Source organism: Colossoma macropomum, unplaced genomic scaffold (genome assembly GCF_904425465.1).
Source record: "Colossoma macropomum unplaced genomic scaffold, Colossoma_macropomum, whole genome shotgun sequence".
Taxonomy (NCBI): domain Eukaryota; kingdom Metazoa; phylum Chordata; class Actinopteri; order Characiformes; family Serrasalmidae; genus Colossoma; species Colossoma macropomum.
The window spans coordinates 19978329-20003963 of NW_023494784.1; the positions used below are offsets into that span (position 1 = coordinate 19978329).

General features: G+C 38.3%; 1 protein-coding gene across 1 annotated transcript in view; it reads left to right on the forward strand.

Annotated features, from left to right (window-relative positions):
- The window catches only part of lrp1bb (low density lipoprotein receptor-related protein 1Bb), a 401537-nt gene that overhangs the window by 127236 nt on the left and 248666 nt on the right, over positions 1 to 25635 (forward strand). Inside the window, exon 3 of the mRNA XM_036590747.1 lies at positions 7224 to 7361. Within this exon, the coding sequence (XP_036446640.1) occupies positions 7224 to 7361 (138 nt within the window). The remainder of the gene's footprint in view (positions 1 to 7223; positions 7362 to 25635) is intronic.

Sequence of the window (25635 nt, forward strand, 5' to 3'; positions counted from 1 at the left end):
TAAAATCATTTGGTTCCTGAGCTTTACACTCATATACATTATAAAGAATAGTGGAGAACTAATGCATGCTTGTGGTGCTCCAATGTTAGAGGTGTTGGGCAAAGACAGTGTTTTGCTTTCTTAGCTGTGCTCTGTTAGTAAGGAAATCTTGATACTACTGAATAAAATATGAGTTATTATCTAATTGAGCCATTTTTCACAGTAAAATGTCAGTTGAATAGTGTTCAATGAGAATGAAAACACTAAGCTATTATGCTAAAATATCAGTATTTTATTTTTTCTTCTGCATTTGTAACCCTACAGAAAAAAATGTTATATTTCTCTGCAAAGCTAATCCAGTCCAAATTTATATATTTTATAAAAGTATACTGGCATTGGCAAATATGAAAGTGAAAAGTATCAGCATCAGCCTACACTTCCCACATCAGTGCATCCCCACTTTTTTTTTTTTAATATGGCATATCTTACAGCTAAGGAAAGAAAGGTACTTGATGGAAAAGAGGGAGAGGAAAAAAAGCTCATTTTTCATATTACCTTAGTAATAGGAAAGAAGAACTATGCAAATCAGACCACATGATAAGGCTGGCTACCTTCGTTTGATGACTGTCTTAATTGTGGCATAATTTTATCTCATGAAGTAGAAATGAACACCACTGAACAATTCAGCACCCACTTAGGATGCCTACGTTGGCCTAGGATCAGAGCTTTGATGTAGCACAGACTCTGGAGATTTGTAAGAGGCTTCATCACGTGGACCATAAATCTCATGCTAAGTGGCTGTGTTGCAGTTATGGTAATTGATACTGGTGTAGTTAAGGTGCAGTGTGACACATTCACAGCATGCAAAATGGAAGCCGATGTTTCGCTTAGACATGTTTTATGTGCTCCCGTGCTCAGCAGATGAGGGTCACCTATGTGCCTCATGAATCTTTAAACAGCTGCTGGGTGCAGGAGTGTCAATGAGAAGATCGCTGAAGCTGTGTTCTTCCTCCCTCGCTCTCTCTCTCTCACTCTTTCTCTCTCTCTCTCTCTCTCTCTCTCACTCTCTCTCCTTCGCTCTTCTTTTTCTACATATTGCATGTTTCTCTCTCCAGCTTTATATTGCAGTAAGCATCTGTTGGGTTAGAGGAACAATCCAATGAGGGCTGTCAGAGTTAACACATTAAGTCACATTCTTCTGCAGCGTTATTCCTGATTGGTCAGAGGATTTTGGTAAAATCTCTATGACAGCGATAAAGTTTAAGAACTAGTACAGGTTGCAAGACAAATTACAGCTGTTCGTTATTATTATTTTTTTTATTTTAATTTTTTTTATCCTTTATTTATTCAGGAAAGTCCTACTTTTCATAACATCTTAAATCTGAATTTCTTCTTTTTTAAAACATTAGCACACAGAGCTAAAACTTTGGATTAACTTATTAAATTAAGGTTGTGGATTGAATCTTTTTATTTTAGAGGCAATTATAAAGAATTCCTGTTGCCTAGCTGATCGACAGATGCCATAGCTTGATAGAACAAATGAGCAGCGTGGGAAATGATATCATTAGAGTAAATATAATACAAAATGGAATATTGGCTTTTTTTTCGCTGAAGAAGTAGTATTGAAAAAGCGACAGGGTCTCGAATAGATCCCTGGGAGACACCCCAAGAGACTCTTATGAAAGAGAAACCAACATGAACAAATCTGTACTGAAAAGAGAATTTTCAAACTGCCTAAAAGCCTTATGGCTGAAATCTACACTCTATCATCTATTTAACAAAAGTGAATGGTCAACATTATCAAAAGCTTCTTACAAGTCAGTAAGTATGGCAGCACAGTGTTCACAGAGCTTCCATTATATTATTCATAGTCAGTATGGCTGCTGTTAAACTGCTATGACCAGAGTAGAAACCAGATTGAATAGTAGTATGAATACATTTCCATTGAGTGTCAACATGATATCTAATTCTGCCAATGTGACTAAAATACAAATCATATGCAAATGCTGTGGTACAGAAATTTAAATTGTAATAATAATATGTGGTTGTACTTTTGGAAGCTTAGTTTAGCTGCGACAAGGAATAGCATGTTGAGCGAGAAAACAAAAAAGTTTACCAATTGAAGCAGCAGAGCCAGTGCAAGATCATGTTTCTTGTATTCACTATTAAAGAGTTGATTAGATCAAATATCAAAAGTTTTTGATAATAAAATTAGATCAGCCTTATTATTAGCAGAAAGAGCCTTATAGCAACCGATTACTGCAGTGTGGCTGTTTACTGGCAAATGACCAAGAATTCCTGTAATCTCTACTTGCCTACATAAGTTACATTTGTTTCATTTGTTGCTATAGGCTAGTAATTCATAGAGGCTTGTTTGTTTGGCATAAATTCCAGAATATTAAATGTAACTATAAATGGGTTAAAAATGATAATGTGTTGTAAATAATTCATTCCAGGTTGGTAACGACTGCAGAACACCAACCCATTATGGATTATTTTTGTACAAATGCCCACCCTGGAGTGCTTTATCCCTTAGCCTTTTTAATTAGCCTACATAGACGGCCTAGGCTTGAACTAAATCGTGAGGCCAATGATAAATCACCACTGGAAGCAATTTCTAGTCTAAGCTTAGGCTTAATCTGGCTCTGGGAAATTGTCCCAACATCTTAAAACATTTGTGTGCAATTTTCTTCTGAAATCCTTTGTCTGGGTCACAGCAGCAAGAAAAGATGCTATGCAAGCTTGGACAGAGCACTCAGTGCAGCCTCTGAGACGTGTTTGTTGTACTAAAGTTAGGCTGTTTGCACTTAGTCTACTGCAAGATGAAGTTCAACTATGAGGCTATTTTCAGCTACACTGAAATACAGCCCAACGTGCAAGCTGCATTTTCACCTTGAGTAGGACACAGCCTGGGAGATGGAGCTCATACTTCACTAACTGCTGAACATAAATGCTTCAACTGGTCAATTATGTCACTGTAAAAATGATGTATAGGTCCATGGTTAGTATGAATTTTCCTAAATTAAAATGAATGGCCCAATTCAGAATTTTATCGTTTTCATAATAGTGGAAATACAGTATACAGTACATGTGCCCATAACTTTTATCATGACACAATTTATATTGCTTAATATTTTACATTTGAAATGTTATGAGTATCTGAAACACATTATCGGTGAGAATCATTAGAAGCCCACAATACGATATTATCACAATCTTTGAGCCATGATGAACTTCCATTCTAAACTATACGTCCAAACTATATGTCTACACTATATGTCCAAAAGTTTGTAGACACCTGTTTATCCAGCGTTTCTTCTAAAATGAAAGATATTTGTAGGGAGACTCTCTCTTTGCAGCAGTAACAGCCTCTAATCTCCTGAGTAGACTTTACACTATATGTTGGAACATTGCTGTGAGGATTTGATTGTATTCAGCCATACGAGTGGTAGTGAGGTCAACTACTGATGTTGGATGATTAGTTCTGGATCACAAACTTCAGTCCAACTCATCCCAAAAGTATGAACAGGAGCCCCATCATTCCTGAGATTACAGTTCATCTATTTGTGAGTCAGTAAATTCGTTGTTTGTAAGAAATATGAGCTAGTTTCACAGAGTAATAAGACGTTTGACCTGGCTGATACCAACTTTATTAAGTTACTGTTCTAACCACATTGTCTATTCAGTAATTTAACTAGACAAAGTAAGCAAAGCCTCCTGAAGACCGGCAGGAAAAGCAGTAGCAGACAAATTATTTCCTTTTATTTTCTCTATAAAAAACTGGAACAGGACTGTTAAACTGTTCAGAGCAAATCAGATGGTTACGTCAGTGGTTGTGTCCTCCCAAAACGGCCATGTTGAATTTTGGAATGCAGTATATCAGAGATATCATTGGCCGCATAGTTGAAAATTTTGCCCATGTATTGTGTCGTCTGGATATTTTTGCCATACTGGAGAAATTTGTGTAGGTCACATCCTCCATACTACTTAGTTCTTTTAGGCACAATCAGTACGCAACCTGCTACAGTTTGTGTAGTAGGCTATTTTGGACACAGCCTGGGACAATATGGTGTGACTTATTTCTTTCAATTACACATTATGCCTCCAAAAGGAAACTATATTTGTTGTAGGCCTGTCTAGTTTACAGTTTGTTCATCTCATTTCAGTTTGTTTATTGAAGCAAAGCAGAATTTGTAGGTAGACAAAATAACATTCACTCAGCATTATTTTACATTTATATGTTTAGTAGATACTCTTGTCTAGAGCAATTGTAAGAATTAGGAGTCTTGCCCAAGGACTCTTATTGGCGTAGCATTGATGTTCCTGCCTGGGTGAGGAATTGAGCCCTATTCTCCCATGTGTATTTTGAAAACATTCATAGTTAAATAATGAAACACTAAGACTTAGGCACTCTTTTTTACTTTTACTATTATTTGAAATATATAGTATGTTTTATATAATTTTAGATAGTATTTTGAATATAACATTGAAATAGGCACATATACCTGTACAGGACTTTGTGCTTGTTTAAAAATTATGTGACTACAGCACTATTTGGATGGAATTAGATGTGGAGTAGTGTAATTTTTACCAGAGTTTCACAGATCTTAGTGTTGTAATGACCAAAAAAAGAATAACAACCGGTACTACTACTATTAATAATAATAATTTCTTAACTTGAGTATAGTGAGGACCCATATATGCGTGTGGAGTATTTTTTATTTTGTGTTTTATTTTTTATGTATTTTCAAAACCTGCAGTAGCCGTGCACTGCTTAAGTTAATGATGCATTTTAATTACAGCGAGCCAAATTGCTACTCTTAACAACTGCTGGATGCTTTGGGGGCACATTGTTAGGCACAAGCAGGTTATATTGCATGAAAAGTCTATGCAGAGTTACAGTATATTTCTGAGAGAGAGCATAAAGAATGTGCATCGTGTCAATCATTGTAGCACGTTATGATGCTCTGTTTGATGTAAATTAATAAATAAATTAATTAATAAATAAAAAAGGCAAGTCATTTTGCGTGACATCATAGTTCATATCACACATCTTTTCCTTAAACTTTCAGCAACCCCACCTTAAAACACCTTGACTGCTGACAGTGTTAATGACACATTGCATTCAGTCAAGACATTTAGGTAGATGGTTTGGGTAACCAAAACACTTTTAAGTGAAATAGTTTGACCTATTTTCTACTCTTTTTTTTTTAGCACTACCCCTCCTCCTCCTGAAAAACTAATCCTGTCCGAATAGTACTTTTGAAAGAATCCACATTCAGCCCACATGCTTAATTTTGTTATTCTATTATCCCGTCCTCAGTGAAAACGCAAACAAAAACCGTCATCATCTACAGACAATGATTTTGGATTAAAAGTGTTAAAAGCCTTTTCAGAATCAGAGCTTGCCAACAGCCAAGTCACATTAGCTATTCTACAATATACAATGCATTTGGCTGCCATGCAAAATGAAGATGTATAAGGATGAGAAAGAGGATAGACACCTCAGTGAATGAGAAACCCATTTCCATTACTCCTCAAAAACAGCAGCTGGGGGAAGAAAACTGTACTTGAATGAATTTACTTGTGAAATGAATAATGCTGATGTTGATGTGTTTTTTAATGCAGAAATCCTTAACTGACATATTGCCCGTCTTTCAACATGAATTTAGAATAATGACTATATTGCGAAACTGTATGCATGTTTGTGATGCAGTTTATGAATCTTTTTGGGAGCTAACTGCTGAAGGTCCTGGATGCGCATTGTAGGCCTGTCAGGATCATGATGGTTGATGATTAATTACCATATAAATAACTGCAATAAACAATTTGATCTTTTTTGGTTCATGGTATACAACTATTAAAGTGCAGGCTTAAAGTGGCCAGGTTTAAGTCTTTTGCTTCCTACTTAGTAACTCCCAACTGACAACAGATACAGATCAAGCCCAAATAAACAAACATTATTCACTGGTGCCTAAACACATTATAACCCCAGCCAGAAGTTAGAATTTTTGGTGATTTCGTAAGACCCCTAATATGTCACAATATAAGCGTTTTCTGCTTTTTTGTTTTATTTACACACATTTTCTCAACCTAGCTGATGAAAATGCATCCTAGAGGTGGGCTGTATGGCTATTAGTGTTATCATGATAAATTACATCACAATTCCTCATATCATTCTCTAAGCACAAAAGTCAGTGTCTGAATTATGCAAAACAATATCTAGGTAAGCTAGAAACATTCTAGAAACAAGTGTGGTGGACTGATGTAAAAGTGGAGCTGTTCGGCCACAGTCACCAAAGGTATGTTAGAAGGGAAAAGAGGAGCAGCATGTTATGAAAAGAACACATTGCCAGCTGTTAAGCAAGGGGGGTGGAACTATTATGCTGTGAGGGTGTGGCAGCCAATGGCACAGAAAACATTGCACAAGTGGATTGAAGAATGATTCAACTAAATATTAACAAATTCTGGAAGAAAATGTGACAGTCAGTCAAGAAACTAAAGCTGAAAAGAGGCTGGCTTTTACCCACAGGACACTGATCCAAAACATTCCTCAAAATCCAATGTGAACTACTGCAGGCTCTTGGAATGGCCCTCACAGTCCTCTGACTTGAACATCACTGAAAATCTGAGTAGCTCTTAAACATTATGTGCAGTGAAGACAGCCCATTGATATCGCAGAACTAGACGTATTCTGCAAGAAAGAGTGGGTGAAAATTCCTGAAATGGGAATAGAAAGACTCCAAGCTGACTAAAAACTATAATATATGCCAAGAGGGGTGTTATTAAGTACTGACTTTATAGGGTATCCAAACTTCTGCGCATGCCACAATTTAATCACATATAAATGAATTATAAAAATGTTATTTTTTTTTAATAGTTTGCCGCAGAGGTGTTTAGTTCATGTCACTTTAAAAAACCAGCAGAACATGTCATTTGGTAAGGAGTCCCCAAACTTTTGCATTCAACTGTCTTGTGTGACAATGTCTTGAAGTACTGTGATGTACTTTTGCCATATTGCCCACCCCAGTGTACCCATTCTATTCACATTCTGTTTGTTGCAGTGTAACTGTATGACTGGAAGCTAACACCTGTGGAATAGTAGTCGTGATCAACTCAGTTGTGATCAGGAGGTTATGTAATAATTTTGACAGGCCTATTTAATTTGACAGGTCTGTTTAATTCTAATGTGACTTGTAGTGTATTCTTGCCAACTCTAACCATCTTTATTATCTCCTCTTTAGGTGCTGCAGAAGTGATAATTAGATGTCCTCTCAATCACATACAGTGCACTGGAACAAGAAAGTGCATTCACTTCAACAAGCTCTGTAACGGAGCCAAGGACTGTGAGGATGGCTTTGATGAAGGAGTTCACTGTAGAGGTAAGACACTGACTCTACATTAACTTGCACTACGCAGATACCTGATCTTAGGAACCGTCTCTGTCTCCAGGGACGTGGAAAGATGTGTTTGAGGATGTTGGGGGTGCTGTAACTTTGAGCAGCGTGTGTGACGTCATTCTGAAAGCTATACCACACATGCTAATGAATGAGCTATGTTAAGTACAGCTCTTCACCAATACAGCAGTCACTGATGCAGGCTCTGCTCACTCTGTTCTCTCTGTTCTGGTGGAACATTACGCAAATGAGAAGCAAGCTTTTCCGGGCAGCGGCCAATCAGATTATTGAAATGTAGCTCAGCAAACATTTTCCCTCGTATGTGATGCTCATAGTTGCATAGCTTATGTGCTGAAATCCCAAAAACTTTCATTATGTAAAGATTTTTTTAATCCTTTTAAAACGTCTGCACACTCACAGACCTCTTCTCTAGATATGGTTCTTGAGGGAAGCCAAAGGGGTTCTATGGCAGTGGTTCCCAAATCAGCCCTCAGGGATCCGCAGGGAGTCCACATTTTTGCTCTGTGCTTTTCATTGTGAGTTATGTTGGGGCAAAAATATGGACAGTCTGGGTGCCCTGAAGAATGATTTGAGAACCACTGTTCTATGGCATCGGTCAGAGAACCCTTTGGGGCATCTCTTTTTTTTAAAAGTGCACTTGCTGAAGATAGCTGTTTGCATCGCTGTTAAATGCAGGTTAACCACAACTGACAAGTATAAACATGATAGGGTAACACAGATTTTAAAATAAATAAATAAATAAATAAAGCACCAAATAAAATACAGATTCTAAGTGAAAATAAGTTTGCTTATCCTTTACAGAGAACAGACTTAGTTGTGTTTCCGCAAATTTTAGCACGGAATTTCTATTTATTTGCTTTATTTGAAAAAAAAAAACGCAACAAACTAAAATATAAAACGTGCCATAACTTTTGCACAGCCATATTTTCTGTTTTAATTTTTTCCCTATATGTTGAATTCAGCAAATAAACGGTGTGCATTAAGATATTCATACCTTTGTTCTTTGTAGAGGATGAGCACTTCGTTTCACTTAATGTTTCAAAATTAACTTTTAAATTTTTTTTTAAATAGTTTTTTTTTTTTCTTCAGTTAAACAGTCCTAAAAGTAGGGGAATCTCTTGTCGAATCCCTGACTGGGTGTCATTGCCAACAGTTTTGTTCATATTGACAGCAGCAAATTCTGCATATTGGTCCGCAAATGGCCAAGGTTACAGGACGAGAAGCACAGCGGGTCAAGAGCAGCAGGTGCGATGTTGGACACCGTCTACTGTTGTTCACAATCATTTAAGCCACAATAACAAGCAGGTGGAGCGTCCTGGCCTCTGTGATTTGACAATGCCGACTCAGCAGGCTTTGCTGGGTGGATGCCCGTTAGCCGTGGCTGCCCGCCTCAGACTGGCCAGCACTGTGACCTTTGGTGAACTGGAGGAGTGTGGCATCCACCTGTGCTGGACCATGAGCTGCTGATCCTGCCCTTTGATCTAATGCTGGCTGGGAAAGTAGCCATTGACCCATATGAGGCAGAGGGGATTATGGTGTCAGGGTGAATTTTCTAGCGTTGTTTTGTTATAAGAGCAACAAAGTGTTGTATTTCCTGGTCTCAAATATTGCTGTTGCCTTTCTTAAAGCGGCATTTTTACTCCACATCCATGATTGAATGTGATAGCTCATTGTGAGTGCTGCTAGGATTCACTGCTAGCTCAACATCAGTAGAGTCCAAAGAAACTCTCCTCACTATTGTGCGATATTTTTGCAGACTTCCACCTCTTGCCTTCTAAGCCAAAGACTCGCCTATAGTGTACCTGCCCCGAAGGAAGATCTTGCTTCCAAACAACTTTTACTACAAAAAAAGCACCAGTAACCTCCCAGCAGGCTGAGCAATTGATCCGGAGCAGCGGACAGAGAGGGAGAGAACGATAAAGTTTGGGCTTGTCAGGATGGGAAATAAAGTGAATGGTGTTTACAGGCTACAGTGATACATCACAGAAAGTTATCCTAGGGTGTTCAGAAACATTAAGCAACAATTCGTTCATTGTTCTCCTCCTCCATTTGTTTGTTTTTAGATACAGCTAATTAAGTAACCAGAGTCAGGGGCAATAAATCCTCATGCCGCTCTTTTCTTCTTCTGACATCTAGCGTGCTGCAGTCTTACCTTGAACATTTTGTTTTCAAACCACAGCTCCAGAACAGTTTGAGGAAGGAAAATGAAAAGTGGAAACTGGTTTACTAAGAACAAAAACACAACTGAAAATTCATCCTTAACAGTTTCAGAAACGTTAATGTAAAGCTTACTGATTAATAACATTTTCCCCATTATATTGTAGCATCCCTGCTATTAAAAGAGGTCTACATGATTCTGGAGAATGATTGTTGATATTTGAACTCAACAGCAAAACAAACACACCTCTCCCTTCAGTGCTCCTTCAGAAACTCCTCTCCCAAATTCATGGACACATATTGTCGAGGCCAACACGCCTGTTTAGATCTTTGTGGCCATAAAACCGTTCAAAAACCTTGTACACACAAATACCATGATATAATGTTAGAATGAACAATGGCACAGCAAGTAATGTAGGTAACGTTAAGCTCGGTAGGGGGGCTAGCAAACTGTCAGTACACTTGCTGTTGTGAGGCTAACCAGTTGCTATCATAAACATTCGCAAACAAGGCAAACAATACTGACATGTATGAGTTAGTTACCCACCTGTCCAGCAGGACCGACCTCCTCATCCCTTTTCATGCATTCCAACTCTCAATGAAGCTGAAGTCAGCTTCTTTTTCACCAGCTTCTTGTTAGAATTTTCCCGTTTTGCCTTAAATTGTGCATGCTCGCTGTGTGGGTGGTCACTGTTTGGGGAGGGCAAAACAAAACATGGGGAAGGCCGATATGTTCACAGGGCAGGATTAACATGCATGCGCAGCTGTCGGAGAAGCTCGGAATGCAGCACACAGAGGCAGCGTGACTTAATTCTGTGCTCAGGACGCTGTTTCCCCACTGTATGTTTAAAGTGAAAACAGTTGTTTGCCGCAATATAAGATGAAAATGTTGAATATATCACCTGCTTATGCACAAGTTGTTATGCTTTAGTAAAGGCTGTAGTTGGCCACAGCCACGCCATACAAAAGGGAGGTTTTGTGTAATAATTCGCTCTAAGCCTAGCTACATCTCTCTTCCTAGGCTGTAAGCATTAGACTGACTCATACTTCCTAATCTAACAGAACACAGCCAGTGAACTAACCCCACATAACACAGAGTCCTTATGCAATAACCCAGCTAATAAACAGTGTGAAACTAACATGCTAAAATTATCTTGCAGAACATTTCGGACATGCTACAATATCTGTTACTGTTTGTGAAAAATAATACACTTTTGGAGAAACAAAATTCAGTTTTATTCAGCTCTTAACTTCTACCAAATGCAATTGTGAACCTGAATAATTATAGTTTAAAAATCAAGATGACTAATCATGGTTATGACTATTCAGGAGGCAAAAAGTGCATCTCTTCAGATCTTTTTAAAGCTGTAATCATTGGTCCGAGACACTTGTGTGGTGCATGATGTCATGGCTTGTATTAAAAACTGTTTAGCGTGTAATTGATAAATAAAATTGCACATGTATCTGTTTTAACAGCACAAACCAGCACACACAACACAAACAAATGAGACCTTTTCGCTGCGATTTGGATGCTCATGCAGGGCTGAGTGACGTCACTCATTAAAACATTTTTCAGATCTGACGCATGAGTGGAGCTTGATTTTCTCCTGTCTCTTACAGATGAATACTTTAAGTACTGTTTATATTATTAGTAATGATTAGTTTGGAAACTCCTGTTTTTTCCCTATTTTTCTTTGACTTTTCCCTTCCTTACATAAGTGTAATATCTTAGAAAATAACTCCTGAAAAATGAAGAATTTAAGAAGATAATACATGAAGGGTGGTGTCTGACTTTTTCACAGTACTGTATATCAGTCATGTTAGGTTAACATGCTAATGACTGAAGGAAGCTATAGCTATGTTATTGCATCTCCTACCTATTTGAACACTTATCAATTGATTAAACCTCATTAGATTAAAGTATTAGTTAGACAGAGACGCAGGGCGGTTTGTTTTTTGTTGTTGTTTGTTAGATAGGCAGCCTGCACTCTTTAGAGAAAGGAAACTTTAATATTTTACTGCTGCTGAGAATGAAGCGATTTGTTCTTTATTCCGTTTCTGAGCCCTGTTTCAAACACACTTGCTTTCCAAACCTGTCTTGGGCAAGCTGTCAGAACCTGCTGTCTCACACCTCAGCTCACCTTTCATCCAGTGTTGTGGTGCTTCTTGTGGGGGAAATTACATCATTGGTTATTACGCTGTACTTTAAAGCTATTGGAAATGTTATTGTGGAGTGTGAAGGTGGGCAGGCTCTGTGGGCTTGCTAGCGGCTAGCGCTTGGTTTGGTGACTTAAGCATGCGCTGACGTAAGCGCCAGGGTGGACTTAATGAAGTGTGATAATTGAATCAGTAACTCAGGGCCACTGTGCAGTTCAGGCTGGGACATACAGCATGTGTTTCTCACCACACACACACACCCACCTACGGAATACACACTCGGAGAGACGGAAGGAATCGGGGTCACTGTAGAGAAGTTGGAGCGTAGCAGCTGGGTCTTTGTTGCAACTTTCTCTGCGCCTCTCATAATGAATATACATAATGAATCCCAGGAGAACGTTCCACAAAACTGTGCCCATATGGAAGACAGAGAAAGTATTCTGCTTCACCTTCGTCAGACTTCAGGGTACTTTGTTTTAGCCATGGGTCCTCTGGAGGAGAGCAGAAGGTTTTTGTAAAGAAGAATGAAGAACTTTTTTCCCCTCAGTGTGCCACCTGGCTCTCTAACGGTGTGAGAAATTTTTATCTGCACTGATAACTGAGTTTAGTAAGAGCCGTCACAACTTGCAAATGTTCCTTGATGGATGATTGAGTGTAGAATCATCGTAAAACTCTTTTTTTAAAACTCTAAAAATCTTTTACATTGCTTTTGCATTTTCCTAAGTTCTAGATATTAACCAGATAATTGTGTAGTAGAAACTAATAAGTACTAGTGATTGCAAATCATGCTAACGTTAATCCCTTTAGCTTTGAAGAGCTGAGTCAGGGATGTTTCCATCACATTTCAAATGAAAATGAAAACTTAGTAGACCTTCAATCACATCCTACTGTCTAGACTGTTGCTTCTGAAATAGTCCACTTTGTTGTCAAGGGAGTTGACATAAAGGAATGGCTGGTCATTTTGAATTAGCTTTAGCCTAACATGGACACCAGAGTGATTCTGTTTACTCTTGTTCCACCTAAGACTCGATCAGCTGCATTTGATAATGTTCTCAGAGTTTGTGCAAGCACCAAGCAGAAGACCAACTAGTACTGAGGGACGAATGAGTAATATTGTCCAAATTCAAATATCTGTGGGAGGCAGATATGAGACAAATGACTTGAGAAATTCGACAAAGCTGAATTTTCCAGTCCACAATATGTATATATTGTTCAGTTTTGTGTTTACTAGTTTGCACAATAAACATATTTAAGATTTACTTTGGTTGTTAAAATTGCTCTTATTTAAAAGTGAGGGGACATCCCAGAATAATAAGCCACTGTTGAGCTACAAAAATAGGTTTACTTAAGCATCTGAAATAGTTTTATTTAAGAAAATATACACTGTGGTATAAACCTAAACCATCATAGGTTTTCATTTTTGGTTACTTCTAGGTAATTATTTTAGGTAACGTGATTGTAATTTTAACAGTTTGACCACATTACAGAAAATGCCTAACAAGGCAAAGCTATTAACTGGAAAAGTGTGTGGAACAGTTTCTATGTTGCTCTGTAATTGTTTTGAGTAAAATGATGGTAGGTAACTGGACAGTCTAACTAAATTTCACTGAAATCTAAAATCTAACTCTGGGTATTAAGCTGATAAAGGACAGATATTTCATAATTGGGTCATTTTCTTGGAGTAAGAAGGTGGTAACAAACTGACAGTAAATTTCACTGTAATGCTAAGGACCAAATTAAACCATAGAAAGAATAATTGCTTTCTTTTACAGCCCAGATTCAGGTAATAGACATGTTCATACTGTATAAGGTTCATATGGCTTTAAGTGTTGTTGTACTGCCTTTTTCACTTCGGTTAGCTACCTGGTACTTAGAGATTTTCTGATTTGCTTTCCTGCTTAAACATGTGACATTACATTGTCATTCAGTGTGTGTTTGTTTGTACTGCCTTGTTACTCTAAACATTTATCTATTAATGAGATATTTTACAATGTTCTTTGTGCTTAATATCTGTTTTGGTTACTATTTTGGTTACCCAAAATAGTTATGCAGCAAGTTGTACCACACAGATACCTAGTTAATAACTAGAACCTGTTTGGCATTTCAGTGTAATTTCAAAAACTGTGAAATTTGTTGTTTCTAGAGACATAATTGACGGATACCGGATGCAACTTAATGAGGTTCAGTAAGAACACTAAATAGCTAACTTTTATCTTGATTATATGTTTCAGTTGTAGTTTGTCCATAATTAATCTTAATCTCACCCTATAAACATGTTAAAGGTAATAATTTAGAGCAACAGAGAAGTTTATGAAAGTTTATGAAAGAACATTCTGTGCAGCAGTTTGAGTTGCCTTTTTTGCTACCTTTTTTAATTGCAGTGTCTGCGATCATGTCTTAAATACATGCTTAGATGGTTCTGTTATCTCTTGTAGTCAATTTTTACTTTTTTATTTTTGTGTGTGTTTCTGTGCAGTTCAGGCCAGTTTTCATTTTCTGGTTTTGAGGCACGTAGTCTTGAGGTAATAGGAATGGCGGATACGCAGCGGTATTATATAAGCCATTTGAGAGAGATATTACGTGTACTAAGATTTCTTTCCTTGACAGCAGAGAATTTGTGGGGAATAAACACAATTTGTATTGGAAATCAGATTCCCAATAGTTGCCGGAGCTCGTCTCATCAGAAGCAGCCTGAGCCTTTTTCCAGCACCCCTGAACTGAAACAGAGCCCTCCTGCTCTTATTATTATGTGGCCAGATGTCCCATCAGGAGGAAACAATTACCTCCTGTATACCATCCCAGCAAACAATTTGCTCACATTCAACTGAAAGTAGCCTTGATTTCCTGGTCATTGTGTGGCCTTGACTCCCTGAACCCCTGAAAGTGGGTTATGCCCTCGCCTTGGAGGAGCTAAGATAATAAAACTGCAAAGGGGTTCGTCTAGAACGTAAGAACATGCAACAGCAGCATGTACAGTGGAGTTACGGTGATGTTTTAACAATTGAGCTTCAGGAAAGGCTGTTCTTTGTGAGTATAATTGGTTATCCATTTGCTCTGGCTATAATGTAATGTCATGACTGTGTTTTACCTAATGTGCTGTGGTTGAAGTTTTAATGCACTTGTTCAATGAACACGTTATTGAGTGTCAGACTGCAGAACTGTGTCTTGCCTAATATTTTATAAAACAAAATACTCCTCCAGTCCCATTTTATGAGCAAACGCAAGCAAAACAGCTCCTTATTAGCACTAAAATTAAACAGAACAGTCACATTCAATTGCAAATTACTCTGATTTGTTCAGTGTACACCAGCGTCAATGCAAAGTTAATAAATATTGAATGTTCTTTATCAGATTTTAAAACATTCACGCTTAATAGCTGTGCTGTTTCCATGTTTGTGTACAAGCAAACAAACAAGTACATTATCTTGAATAAACCTGTTATAAATCAGGTCGACATTTTCATAGTGATACAGATTGCCTTTCGCGCTGGGGGTGGGGCAGTGGGAGCTGTTATTAATAGATAATGCTGCCCTTGCAAAGTAATGAAAAACAATGTTGCACATGTACTTTCCCTCCCTCTCTTTTCCTCTCAACAGCATTCAATTATCTCACTTGATTAACTTTTCATTACCGCCAATTCAAACAAACAAACAGTACCCTCCAGGGCCAGGGCAACAGTGATAAGAATGGTCTCCGACCCAAACATGAATACCCATGAATAGAGCACAAGTCATTTCCTGCCTCTTTTCCCCATTTAAAAAATAAATAAATGAATGAATAAATAAATAAAGACACAAACCTGAACACAAACCATTACCATATTTATTAAATCCGTAATCACATAATGAAATAGAGTGCCGTTTAGAATGCCATTTAGGACTCTGTGTGTTTTTGCACACTTGATTTTGTCTGGGTTTGTATCTCACATTGTACAATCACGAAATGAAGAGGTGGACCGTATTGTTGCTCTCAGTGGAACAGAGCTCATGCTGTCTCAATAAGAAGAACGTGAAAGTCGAGCACCTCATTTCAATAAAATAATGAAAATGCTTACCGGCTTACTGTGTCTTCGATATACATGAGGAATGCAACAAAGAGCACTGAAGTTGTGCTCTCTGATCAGCCTGAATTCCTTAAGAACCTGTCTTACTGTTAACTATACAGAATTGCCAAGTAAAACTTAATATTGCGTGGGAAAGCAAGACAATGAGGAGATTCAAAAGCTTATAGTCTTTGAAATCTTTGAATGCTTTGTGATCTTTGAGCTGGAAAATTCCCCTGTCTTGTCTCTATTGCTGTCTGTTTTTTTCTGTCAACTGTGGTAGAGGAATCATGTGAGCAGCAGTGAGGCGATCTTTCACAGATTGTGGGGATGTAGTTGTAATAATGCATTATTCGTAATGAACTGGTAATGTGTTCTAAACAGATACAAACACATATACCAGTAGGAGGCACAGTATTTTTTCCCATTTACATCTCCATTTTCCCTACTTGGTCACAACTTATGTCTTACTTGTTTTTTAGACCCATACCGCTCATACTGCGGTTTGCTCCAAACACTGCCTTACTAAACACTGCCTTACTAAACTCCAAAACAAAACCATCCCTGCTTGGGTCTCCAATTAAAACGAATTGAAATTTACACCGAAGAATATCCTACAGATATGCCAAAGCCAACCTGCCCAACCTGCCAAAGCATGGACTCTACAAGACCTGTGAAGGTACCCTTTGGTATCTGGCACCAAGACGCAGCACATCCTTTAAGTCCTGTAAATTTCAAGGTGGAGCAGCCATGGATCGGACTTGCTGTTTTGGCACATCCCATTGATGCTCACTCGGCTTGAGATCTGAGGAATTTGGAGACCAGGCCAACACTTCGAATTCTTCGTCAAGTTCCTCAGACCATTCTTGAACAGTGTGGCAGGGTGCATTATCCTGCTAAAAGAGGCCGCTGCCAACTGTACCTGGTCTGCAACACTGTTTAGGTAGGTGGCTAATGTCAAAATGACATCCACATGAATGCCAGATCCAGGGTTTCTCAGCAGAACGTTGCCCAGAGAATCACACTCGATCCACCGGCTTCTTCCCATGGTGCATCCTGCTGCCAACACTTTGGAAAAAAAAGGAAAAAGAGCAAAATAGCACTCATCAGTACCAGCGACTTTCTTCCAAGGTTCAGTTCTGATGCTGACATGCACATTATAGGCACTTTTAATGGTGGACTGGAGTTAGCATGGGCACTCTGAGTCCACAGCTACAAATCCCCTTACACATAAGAGTGCGATTCACTGTGTGTTGTGACACATTTCTGTGACTTGTGCCTCAGTAGCCTTTGTGTGGGTTCGGACCAGACAGGATAGCCTTCAACAGCCTGTCGCTGGTTTAAAGTTTGTCCCTCCTCGGAACACTGTTGGTAGGTACTCACCGCTCTGACCAGAAGCGCCACACAATTGCCATTTCGGAGATGCTCTGACACAGTCGCTTGGCCATAACGATTTGGCCCTTGTCAAAGTCGCTCAGGTCTACATGCTTGCCCATTTCTCCCAAGTCCAACATGTTGACTACAAGAACCAGCTGTTCGCTTACTTTCTAATACCATTGTAGTGTTTTGGCTCATCAGTGTATATTAACTTGAACATTCATCTCACACATTTTTCATCGTCCTGCATCTTTACAAAATTAGAATCTTACCGGAATATCATAATGTATTATAATGATATGCCATTATTTTGTGTAGCCACAATACTCTGTCCCTGCTTTATAGTAGATTCTGCTGAAAGTCCGGCAAACCTTTTTAATCTTTGCAGAACGTAACAAACCCAAATACTAAAGTGAATCTGATAAAAAATATCATCAGATGGCTAATGTTGACAACTTTAAATGTCTGAAAATTTGGTTTAAATCCAAATGCAGATAGAGATACAGATATTTGGAGCTCTAAACAGATACTGAGACAGACAGTGCCATTGCATTGCACCCCTAATAGACTGAGAGCAAAACGCATTAAAGGATTTAAGTTCTACAAGCACTCATCTAATTTCTCCATCTCATCTATTCTAAACATAAACAATCATTTTAGGATATAACCATATGCCCACTGCATATCTAAACACAGGATTTCAGTCACTTAAAGAAATGAATCTCACACCAATCTAAAGCAATGAATCTCACACCGAAGGTCCACATTTTTCCTCTATCCTTATGTGTTCGGGTCAGCTTGGAGTGACGCTGTGGGCTTTCTAGGGGGCCCTGCAGTCTCATTTGAGAACCACCGAGTTAAAGAACAAAATCCAATAGGACGTGAGGATTGGAGTTGCAGTGTAACAGTATTACATTCTGCCCCTTTAACTGTGGTGAAGCTTATGTATGATGTCATATTGATTAACTTTGTTTGTATAGTGTCTCAGTAGATTAAAAAAATATGCAACTGTGTGAAATCTTAGTCTGCTTTACCCTGTTTTCCAAAAAGCCCTGTTTATTAAAGCATAGGAGAATGATGCAACTGAGATTCACAATATGTCATCTTTTAATTGAATCTCCAAAGTGTAGAAGTGACTTTTAACATATTTAATTCAAAAGTAGCTGGCAAGTTGAACCGAACTTTGGGAGTTTGAAGTCTGACAGTTTCATCTTTATCCATAGAAGAAGGAGTTGGTTCCCAGGCACTGGTATTTGAGAAGTGACAAGTCACTAAATCAATATTTGATATCTTCCTTTGTTTATACAGTATAGCCTGAATCATCTGTCAGATCTTTACCTCTTTCTGTAATGTGTGGAAACAATCTGGCAAGATCTAATCTTGTTACTGGGGATTTTTTTTTCTTCAGCAAGAGGAATTGATTTTAAAATTAATTGAGGTTTGAATGATTTACGCTGATGCTATTGTCACGGAAATATCAAGCGCGTGACAGTACGCACGTAGGCCTAATCCGCAGGCTTAGCCTGCTTTTCGGGATTGAAGATATCTGACATCAGATTCAACATTTCTTGTCAGTTCAAAGAATCGATTAAAGTTCTTAACACTGCACCAGCTTGTGTTGTTATTCAGTTAGTGCATCAGCTTCTGTTTTAGCCGCTTGAACCCCAGGATTATTATTCATTTATTAATCAAGTTAGTACTATGTAATTAATATGTTATTAGAGTGGAGGGGGTCTGAAGCATGATCATACATATGGGGTCAAACCATACTTGGTTTGCCAGTTCTAACTTTCAGATGGTCTCATTATAAAAGTTAGTGAGTACATTCTTACAGAAAATCTTGTACTCTCTGTTCTACCAAATTACAGTCATATTCATATTTGAGCCTTGGCTTGTGAACCGTCCAGAGAGATCTAGCCGTAAGCCCTAAGAATAAAATCAGCCGCTAATTTGGGGGCAAATCCATGGCGTGCTTACTAAACATGTATCTCCAATGCTGCAGTGTGCATTCGGGTCAGCATCTTCATTTGGTCCCACATTAATTAGAGTGCTCCAGGACAGAGTGAAAGGGCCTGATGAAGGCCGGCCTTGAAGAGACAAAGGCCACAGAGGTCCCCAGAGCCTGTAATTAGTCCATATGGAGAGGTGGAATTTGGGCTGCCCCCTCTCCTTTCTCATGACCAAGCACCAGTTTGGTGTGGGTGGAGGAGCAACGCTGCTATTATTGTAGTGGCCAGACCATCTGTGTGGCCTCCTTTTGCAGTCTTGGAGTCTTGCCGTCTCTGTTTATTTTGGCCCATACTATAGATATAATCAACTTATTGGGAAGAAGGTGGTGATCTGGATATGGCTGATTATAAAATATAGAGTGGTTGAAACATCTGTTTAAAAAAATTCACCTTTTCAAGAGATAATTATACATAAGCGTTTATAACAGTCTCCTAGCTTCCATTAGACTTTGTCTTTCAGAGAAATCTGCAGGGATATTTCCAATATAATCCAAGTAATCTCAATTACAAATTTAGACTCGTCAGTCCGTAAAACCTTTCCTCACATCTCAGATTCATAGTGTTGAATTGTCTTCTCACAGTGGAAGGATGGACAAGCACCTGTGGATTTTTTCAGATCTGAAGCAACAGTGGAGCTTGATTTTCTCCTCTCTCTCAAAGATGAAAGCTTTAAATTCTGTTTATCTGATGGTGACAGTTTTGGTGGTCTTCTGGTTCTTGCACGGTTGTTAGGAGACCCATTTTCTCTGGATCCTTTAGTCAATAGACAAAAGTAAAGAGTAGATTAATCTTTTAATGATGTTTTTGAACTGTTTTTGTTTTTAAGCTTGTTAGCTTGGCAGCTTTTAAAAGAATAGCTTTTTTTTAACTGAATTGAAACAACTGATATTTGTCAGGATATTTGACTCTTTGAAAAGTATTTAATTAACTCATTTCCTAATATGTTGGTATAAATGTACAATATTCAGAACAGTTTTTTTTCTGTTAGACTTGTAAAACACAGTTTTGTATGGCATATAAAATATAGTACATTATATCATTACTGTAAAGAAACATTACAATGTAAGTGCTGTAAATATTAATTACAGTGACTACCTGGCAAAATGTACAGAGTATTTTTTACAGTGCATTATTAATAACCTCTGGTTATACATGACTGCTGTGGTGGCTACTTTATTGCTCACAGTTACCGCCTTCTTCCTTTGGAACGACAGTTCTGTGTTCAGTGTATACTGTTCTTCTATTATTGAACTTGTGGTTGTTTAACCTATTGATTGCTGCTCTTTGAAAGGTCGTGTGTGTAGCTAGAGGGAGCGAGTAGTAACACTATTAGGACATGGACAAATGTGATTTCTGATTTGAGTGGCTTAGTTCTGCCTTAGGTTTAAAAATGACTAAAGAAAATGTTCACGATGCTCACTATATAAGCAGTGCTCAGACATACATCTCAGGGGAGACTGGTTTGTACTTAACTCATTTATGTCCAACAACTACTTATAGTATAATAAGGAAAAATGCCACAGAATTTGTTTGAATTGGTCTAAGTTGTTGACATTTTATGTAGTTTTTGGGTGAGTATTGGCGTTTAGATTTGCTTTTTTTTGTACATGTAACTGTCAATTGGATTTTACTACATTAACTTCTATTACAAGTTAAGAATATTTTTTCTTTCTCCTGCAAGATTACAAGGTTCTGTTCTGACAGCAATAATGTATATGGCTCCAGATTCCTCCTCAGTGCCCAAGCCATCACAAAGATCTTTTAAAATTTCATCACCAGCACACTCGAATGAACCTAAAGAAGTATTGATTAACAGGTATTGGATGATAACCACTAACAATACTGGCCTGCTATGAGGAAAGGTTTAGTACCGTTTACCTTAACACAGTCCATTGGAGGGCAGACAGACAGACATATACATTCACACATTCACACCTAGAGGCAATTTAGCATGTCCAGTTGGCCTGACTGCATGTCTTTGGACAGTGGGAGGAAACCCACACAGAATATATATGGATTAAAAATATACATCATATACATACTGTATGTTGCAATATTGACTTTTTCTTTTGTAATTGCTGTGCTTTTCTTCTCATTTTCTGCATTGACTGTGTAAAGAATGTAAATTGCATTGGCATTCTTGTAATATTTCTGTCACTGTTCGCTACGCTACTGTTGGCAAACAGAGGGAATGAGGTATTGAGTCTAGTAAACATCTCTTCCAGCAGCAGCAAAAGCCTTGTAAAGAAAGAGAATACACAGAGTAGAGTGTGTACTGAAGAATATTTTAGTAAAAGACATCCACATGAGATCCACTCCTAGTCTACCTAGACCAGTTTTCTCCTTGATGAAGAACTAGCCCACATGTATCAACAGATGCACTAGAAATACTTTAGATTTATTGTTCTTTAGGTGTTGTTCATCATATACATGATAGATTTTAACTGAAGTAAACACAGTGCTTGAAGAAGAGCAGAATATTGTTTCTGCTCACTGTTTGGGTTCTCTGGGTGTTACTGCAGGTTTATCAGATTGATTTTACTGAAGGAGTAAAAAGAACCCATGAGTCAGTATTGTTGGTAATTGTGTTTCTTAGCGTGATCAGCTGTGTGTCAGCTTTATCATAGTAATGTTTTTGTTTATGTGAGTTTTTTAGGATATGTCACATTACTCTCTCTCTCTCTCTCTCTCTCTCTCTCCCTTTCTCACTCTGTCTCACTTGTGAATGTACACTCTTGAAAGTAATGCCATAAAAGAACCTCCACATTAGTACTAGGCAGTAGTGACCAAACTGACACAACATATTATGATATGTAAGTTTACCTTAACAGTGTTAATGAACCCATGCTACTTGAGCTAGTCTGAGTAAAGAATGTCTTACAGACCTGATTTAGCTTGTTTTAGCTTGTCTCTCTATATCTCTCAATATCACAATAACTAAGAATAAATGTTGCTTATGCAATATTTCAACCAAGAACCGCTCAGGAACTTTAATTTTACAGTAGACATAACTGCATAATTTCAAGCACTTTCAAGCAAAACTGCACTTTCCATGCCAGTTCACATATGCAGTTGTACATAGTTGCAAATATGTGGAAACGTTTAGGTGTCCTTGGTCAAATTATATGTTTTGTTGATTTTCTAAAGTAAAAATAAGTTACACATCCTCTACCGAGAACATAATTCTGCACATTTTAATGCACAAGTACTGTTCAGCTCATATACAGCATCCAATCTCTTGAGATGTTCTTCATTTATCCTGTTGTATTTTCAAAAAATGGTTGCCACCTTCAAAATAATGTTTTTTCATGGTGTTATTTGTTTCCTTACATTAGCTTTAGACCAATATTTACAAGACGACGACTGTTTAGAATAATTAGTCTCCTGTGTGATTCAATATATTTATGAACCACATGCATTAAAACATAGTGAGACAGTGTGAAACGACATGTGAAAGTAAAGATTAACCAAACTGTCTATTTTTACTAGCTAGGGCTGATAAAGACTACTGAAAAAAACTCAGAGGAGAAACTCCTCTGAGTCAAGTCAAGTGGCACTCACAAGGGAGTGTTTATTGTCCCGCATATGCAGAACAGCAGAGGGAGGCATATGGTGGGGAAAAACATCCAATTGAGTTTTGGGTTTAATCTTGGGGTTTCGGTTGTCTAATGCAGCTTGGAGAGACAGATGGGTTTACACTTCTGGCTAAAATGCATTTCAGACCATCTCCTTGAGTGGTTTGAGTAATAAGATTCAAATCTCTTTTAAATGCATCTTTCTGTGCATTTACACCTGCATTTTTATGTGGATCTCCATCCAGATGTAATCCTGATTCTCAAGACACATGAAAGGACAAGGTGTAAACAAGGTCTGTCTCCTTTAAGAGTGCATGTGGGTTTATTGTCAGTTGAGCCTTGTAAAGTGGGAACACCATTTCTCAGTCAGCAAATGGGTGAAATCTCGACCTGCTGAGGACCTGATTTCAGAGTGCAGACAATTTTTGGCGGTCCGAGTACTGTGGCTGGAAGCCCACAAAGCAGCACATGCTATGGTGAAAGCATGTTAGTGCTCACCTTCCTGGGCTGCTGGCTTGTGGTCAATTGAGGAGACCTATTGCAAGGTGGGAATTTGCTGTGACTATTCTAGGGAGAAAACTGGGAAGGAAAGGTCAGCAAGAAGCATGTACATTCCTGTGTGAATTGCCTGTTTTTCAGGGTTCTGAAGTGGCTTTCGAGACAGTTGGTCTTGTTTACGAAAAATACAAGGACTTCGCCCATATGCACCCCATTGCCCACTGTAGCTTTAGTTTAACTGTAGTTCATAAAATCAGAACGCCTTCTCAAATGGAGGTGTTTTAGTCTTTGTTTTAAAGACTGAAGTTATTGTCTGATGTGGTGTGGCAGAACATCTCCCATGCAGAGGCCCTGGAGGAGATAAAGTAGTCCACTAATACAAAATGCTACAAATTTGTATTTAGTGCATTATTCCTCTTCTTCCTTCTCTAGTGCTCTTTAATTAAGATAAATCACAAAAGCTCTTCTGTGTATATTACTCCCACAAGTCATTGTTACGTGTCTGGTACTATTCTGTCATACTTTTCCTCGGCCCATATGTGTGCTTGCTTCCTGTGGTGCTTCGGCAGTCAGTGAAGCAGCTTATGCCGAACAATCCGGTGTGCACGTTTATCTGAATATCTCTGTGTCTGGTCAGGAGAGCGCGTGCCTGTTGTTTGGTCGTAGATATGAGGATTAGTTTTAAATATCTGCTGCTCACTGTCTACTGGTATTGTGTGTGCTCTGTCTTTTCAGAGTGGGCTGCATGCCAATTAAAAAACATGAATGTGCTGGCCTGACATCTTAGGAGGCACAGATAGCAGGATCAGAGAATATACTGCAGCATTTCTTCAATCCTAGCAAAGGGCACACTGCTTTTAAACCGACACTGAACATTTATTTTGCTGCTTATTATGAAGGAGTCATGACGATGTGCAGTGGTTGACTAAGAGAAGGCGCAAAACCAAGTTTTCTTTCCCAATACCAATATTGAAACCTTGAATATCAGCCTGACTAATGTTTATTTTCTTTAAAAAGGAGGTCTAAAATGACCTATTTTACTTCACCTAAAGCTACACTGTGTAAGTTTTGGGGATTTGGAGACCTCTCAGGTAGAGAGGTGTAATTGCATGCAAAATGTGGAAGAACATTTTGTTATGCCATTGTGCTTTGGACCCCTTCCCCGAGGGGATGAATCTGACGATTGCGAGCGCGTCAAAGAAGTGTTTTAAGAAAACTCATTTACACTTGGTGGAGGACGTGTTTTGTGAGGATATATGTGAATTACCTACCATCATCATCATATCTTTGTCTGTAAAATGTTGCTTTTGCATTTGAGAACTAAACATTGTGCCACACCTACTTTTTGGGCCTGTGTATGTGATGTTAATACATAAACATGGTCAACAATCTGTGAAATCCGACCCAACGCTTCTGACTTATTGTTTTAAGATTTACAAACTGACACACAGCAGTGAACAGACACCATATATTTTATTATTTTTGCCCAACTTTCTCCCCAATTTTGTCATTGGTAGTTCCAACCACTAGTTATGTTTCCCCAAATTCCATGATGCTACCAAGCATGTGAAGGCTTGCACATCCTAACTCTGAGATATGTGAAGCCCAGCCACCACGTGTTTTAAAACTGCCACTTATGCAACATCAATGGACAGCTCAACAGAGGAGAATGCTAAATTATGTCAGCTGACAGATGCCCACGTTGAATAGCATTAAGCTGAGTTGCCAAAATAGCAAACGTTGGCTAGTGAAGTATTATACTAGCATTACAGTTCCTTTATTTTAAATAGTCTAATGTTGCTGAGTGGTGGAGGGAGAAGAGAGTCATCCTACCCAATTATGCTCTCTTGGACTTAATTTTCTTAACCTATTTACTTTACAGGCAATTCTGTGATATTTCAGACTAGATTTGTTGCTCAATCAGATCGAATTAATTTCGTTTTTCCTTCAATTTCAGTTTCAATATTCGGTATATTGGGCTGATACCAACACTGGTCATGAATTGAAGTCATCTCTATTATTATATTAAATTAACTAAATGTGGGTAGACAGGCTTACATTAAAAGCGCCCTCATCCACAGAGATACAGTTTAATCTTCGTAGAGAGGTAGGTGAATGTAATGTTAAGGCCCAGTCACACTAGCTTTTATTATATGTGTACAGTTTATCTGATTGCTGTCTGTTGTTTGGCTTTTCGCTTCTGTCATCCGCCATAATGAAAATAGGGCTGCCTCAACAAAGTGAATTCTTGCTGCATTGAAAGTTGTGATTTACCCGATTTCATCATCCACCTACAAAGGGCATTCATGTGGTGCCTCCTGGTGTGAAACACATTCATCCAATAAAACCAAGACCACTTGAAAGCAACATTATATTATACTCCTTTATAATATCTGTGACATAAGAGAAGCAGCGAGATACAC